General features: G+C 54.8%; 1 protein-coding gene across 1 annotated transcript in view; it reads left to right on the top strand.

Annotated features, from left to right (window-relative positions):
• LOC310803700 (uncharacterized protein) overlaps window positions 1-5,000 on the top strand; it is a gene marked incomplete at both ends in the record, with an annotated part of 27,419 nt that overhangs the window by 9,902 nt on the left and 12,517 nt on the right. The window contains 2 exons of the mRNA XM_083668553.1: window positions 2,189-2,257; window positions 4,030-4,161. Of these exons, the coding sequence (XP_083524679.1) occupies window positions 2,189-2,257; window positions 4,030-4,161 (201 nt within the window). The remainder of the gene's footprint in view (window positions 1-2,188; window positions 2,258-4,029; window positions 4,162-5,000) is intronic.

Genomic DNA, 5,000 nt, shown 5'->3' with positions numbered 1-5,000 from the left:
TTTGATTTGACTTGGAGTTTGATGTAGTTTAAGAGTTTGATAGAGCTTGGAGTTTGCACTTTTAGGGACTATTCCATTGGTTTCATTGTGCCAGGCATACTAAGTCAAGCACAGTTCTAAGGTATTTGGCATACTGTGTATTTAATGTGTATTTGACCCAGGCCTGCCACCCAGGTGGTCCTACTAACCCCCCCCCCCCCCCCCCCACCTGTCCTGTCCTGTCCTCAGGTGCCCTCCCTAGCCCTGGCATGGAGCTGGCATGCTGCTGGGGAGGGTGGGGGTGAGGGTTGGGAGGGTGGGGGAGAGGGGGTGAGGGTTGGGAGGGTGGGGGAGAGGGGGCTATAGGCCAAGGTTGGCTGGGCTGCCGCTCTGGGAGATGGTGGAGGGTTGGGCAGGGGGGAGGGTGGGGGAGGGACCAGGGGTGCCCCCCAGCCCGGGTCTTACCCAGACGTGTGGGGGCACGAGGTGTCTGGAACGCCTGCTGCCAGGGCAGCCGAGGGCTTCAACCTGGACTGCTGGGGCTCCTCTCCCTGCCAAGTTTACATTCCTGCCTCAGATTACTGTGTTGAGCAACACACACGCACACGCACACACACACACACACGCACACGCACACACACACACACACACACACACACACGCAAGACACACACACACACACACACACACTCACTCTGAGCCCACACTGTAGAGGGCTTAGTTGGCTTGCAGGTGTAGCAGCATGCAGCTGCTGGCCTGGTTGTGTTGGTTGTTTCTGGAGTGCAGCCTGTCCTCTACCGTGTGACGTCCACAGAGGAGCTGAGACTGGAACCTGAACACAGATCATTCCACCGTTATACACACGCACGCACGCACATACACACACACACACACACACACACACATACACACATGCACACACGCACGCACGCACATACACACACACGCACGCACATACACACACACACACACACACGTGCACACACGTGCGCACACACACGCACATACACGCACACACACACACACACACACACACACACACACACACACACACACATGTTCCAGGTGTTCTGGGTTCCATTTCAGAACCATTCAGCTTTTCTCTCTAAACTCTCTCCTCTGTCAACGCTCTCTGATGTCAACGCTCTCTGATGTCATTTGTGTGTTTCTATATTTGTCTCACGTGTTTCTCTTCATAAAGCAGACATACTTTTTTAGGGACGGTGGGCTTAGATGAGAACTGTTCCAGCCCTCCTAGAGGAGAGGGACGGTGGGCTTAGAACTGTTCCAGCCCTCCTAGAGGAGAGGGACGGTGGGCTTAGAACTGTTCCAGCCCTCCTAGAGGAGAGGGACGGTGGGCTTAGAACTGTTCCAGCCCTCCTAGAGGAGAGGGACGGTGGGCTTAGATGAGAACTGTTCCAGCCCTCCTAGAGGAGAGGGACGGTGGGCTTAGAACTGTTCCAGCCCTCCTAGAGGAGAGGGACGGTGGGCTTAGATGAGAACTGTTCCAGCCCTCCTAGAGGAGAGGGACGGTGGGCTTAGATGTGTGGCTGAGGGCTGGAACAGTTCCTGGGAAGAACAGAGAGAGAGGGGGAAGTGGAGGAGTAGAGGAAGGAGGAGAGAGAGAGAAGTGGAGGAGGAGGAGGAGGGGGAGGAGGAGGAGGCTGATATAAAAGGACCTCTATCCTTTAAGAGGTGTCAGAGCTGAGAGTCACTATGTGTCATCCACCCATCAACCCTGCCAGCCAGCCTAGACTACTACAGCCACAATCTGGGCTGGCTGGCTGGCTGGCTGGCTGGCTGGCTGGCTGACTGGCTGACTGGCTGGCTAGGTTTTGGTGTCTGGCTGGCTGGGCTTTGGTAGCTGACTGGCTGCCTGACTGGCTGCCTGACTGGCTGGCTGGCTGACTGGTTGGCTGGCTGGTTGGCTGGGCTTTGGTGGCTGGCTGGTTGGCTGGAAAAAACACTTATGGAAGATTTTTTTTGTTACACATTTGAGTTATATTATGTCATTATACATAAGCATGTGTCACATTCTGCTCTTCTGTCTACAGTACTGCGTGTGTGCGTATGTGCGTGTGTGTGTATGACATTACATCTGACATTATTAATGAACAGTTGAGCTAGTCATATGTTGCTGTGTCTAATGTTCCATGTCTGTCTGTCTGTCTGTCTGTCTGTCTGTCTGTCCGTCCGGCCGTCCCCCCAGGGCCCAGCGACCTGTGTTTCCTTCTCCAAGACTGGGGACTTCTTTGCCTCTGGAGGATCTGATGAGCAGGTGAGGGACCTGGCTTTAGCCGGCAGACTGGTGACGTCCTGTGGTTGGATTACATTTAACCAGGTTGTGTCAAACACATTTGGTTGTGGTTGTGAAACTGTCTTACTGGGGTTACACAATGACTCTGTCTGTTTCCTGATACATGGTGTTTTGGGGTTTGGGTTTTAGGCAGAGTAGAAAAGGAGGTATGTGTGTGTGTGTTCTGATGTGTGTATCTGTGTGTATCTCTGTGTATCTCTGTGTGTGTGTGTGTGTGTGTGTGTGTGTGTGTGTGTGTGTGTGTGTGTGTGTGTGTGTGTGTGTGTGTGTGTGTGTGTGTGTATACGTGTGTATACACGTGCTCTGGAACCCTCTCAGTGAAGCGAGAGGGAGCCATGACTGTGACAGAATCCTGAGAGAGAGAGAGAGAGAGAGAGAGAGAGAGAGAGAGAGAGAGAGAGAGAGAGAGAGAGAGAGAGAGAGAGAGAGAGAACGAGCTGCTGTTCTCCAGAGAATTACCATCATCTCCTCCTGCTCTCCTTCTTTCTCTTCCTCCCTCCTCCCTTTCCTGCCCCCCCTTTCCTGCCCCCCCTTTCCTGCCCCCCTGCACATGAGTGAGGTCTTAGCGATGCCTGACTGACAGGTCATTACAGCAAGAACAGAGGAGAAGAGAAAGCAGGACTTCAAACCCACACACGCACCCACACACGCACCCACACACGCACCCACACACACACCCTCACACACCCTCACACACACACACACACACACACACACACTCACACCCTCACACACACACCCACACACGCACCCACACACACACCCTCACACACACACACCCTACAAAGGGGGTGTATGTGTGTGTGTGTGTGTGTGATCGTCTCTGTTCAACAGTGTGAGTTAGCTTCATGTTCTGGGCTAAAGATCGTGTTCAATATAAAGTCTCCATTGACCGTGGAACCGGAAAACAACCTTTAATGTTTTGTTTTTTTAAAAGGTTATTTTTTATTTTATTTTTGTATATATATACCACTCCAGACCATGGTACCAGACCACTGGACCACCCTAGGCCATGGTGCTAGACCACTGGACCTCCCCAGACCATGGTACCAGACCACTGGACCACCCCAGGCCATGGTGCTAGACCACTGGACCTCCCCAGGCCATGATACCAGACCACTGGACCACCCCAGGCCATGGTACCAGACCACTGGACCACCCCAGGCCATGGTGCTAGACCACTGGACCTCCCCAGGCCATGATACCAGACCACTGGACCACCCCAGGCCATGGTGCTAGACCACTGGACCTCCCCAGGCCATGATACCAGACCACTGGACCTCCCCAGGCCATGATACCAGACCACTGGACCTCCCCAGGCCATGATACCAGACCACTGGACCACCCCAGACCATGATACCAGACCACTGGACCACCCCAGACCATGGTGCTAGACCACTGGACCTCCCCAGGCCATGATACCAGACCACTGGACCACCCCAGGCCATGGTGCTAGACCACTGGACCACCCCAGACCATGGTGCTAGACCACTGGACCTCCCCAGGCCACAGCCACTAAGTTATACTATTGAAATTGTGTCATTAACTATTTATAACCACCTTTATAGCATGTTATAATAACCTCATGGTGGTTATAAATAGTTAATAAGTAATATGATGCAGGTATGCTATAACTAAAGGTGGGCATTCTCCAGGTGATGGTGTGGAAGACTAACTTATAATGTACTACATGTTATAAAGGTGGTTATAAATGGTTAATATATATTCCACAGGTGATGGTGTGGAAGACTAACTTTGACACCACAGACTACGGGGAGGTCCTGAGGCTGCAGCGGACCTCCACCAGTGTCGATGGGCCACCGTTCCTCACCGGAGACTCCCGGGCCTCCCTCCTCCACAGCCAGGTAAACACGGGATGGCAGGAATGTCGGGAATGTCGGAATGTGTGTTCCGAGGTGACTCCACGGGATATAATCCCTCCCAGCACACCTGATAGTTCAACCGCCTCGTCAATCAGGAGAGGGAAAACACATTTATGAGCTGAGCAGTCTGTCTGTCTGTCTGTCTGTCTGTCTGTCTCTCTCTGTCTGTCTGTCTGTCTGTCTGTGTCTGTCTGTCTGTGTCTGTCTCCCTCTCTCTCTCCCTTCCTCCCTCCCTTCTTGCCTCCCTCTCTCCCTCCCTCCCTGCCTGGCTGCCTCCCTCCCGCCCCCCCTCCCCCCCCCCCCCCCTCCCTCCCTCCCTCCCTCCCTCCCTGCCTGGCTGCCTCCCTCCCTCCCGCCCCCCCTCCTTCCCTCCCTCCCTCCCCCCCCTCCCTCCCTCCCTCCCTGCCTGGCTGCCTGCCCTTCATTCAGACAGTCAGTCAGATCTCCCGGGGCCCCTGTGTGTCACAGAGCTCCATCTGATAAGAGAGCCGTGTTTTCTTGGCTAGCACGCTAGCCTAGCGGATGAGGCCACAGGCAAATCCCCCTCACAATGGCCGTTAGCCGCCTAGCCCCAGACTCAGGCCTCGCTTCAGTGTGTCTGGAACAAAGGCAGGGGCCGAGCCGCAGCTCAGAGGCAGCTAGCAGGGCCTGCCGCTGGGCGGGGAAGGGGCCTGGCGCTGGGCGGGGAAGGGGCCTGGCGCTGGGCGGGGAAGGGGCCTGGCGGGTGAAAGGGGGGAAAGACCTGAGTGTGGTGAATAGAGGGTAGAAAGACCTGAGTGTGGACGATCCGTATCGTCCAATGGATGAGCTGGCGTGCCAGC

Source organism: Argentina silus (genome assembly GCF_951799395.1).
Source record: "Argentina silus genome assembly, chromosome: 4".
NCBI lineage: Eukaryota > Metazoa > Chordata > Actinopteri > Argentiniformes > Argentinidae > Argentina > Argentina silus.
The sequence above is the reverse complement of the archived record's forward strand: the minus strand, read 5'-3'. Positions and strand labels throughout refer to the sequence as shown.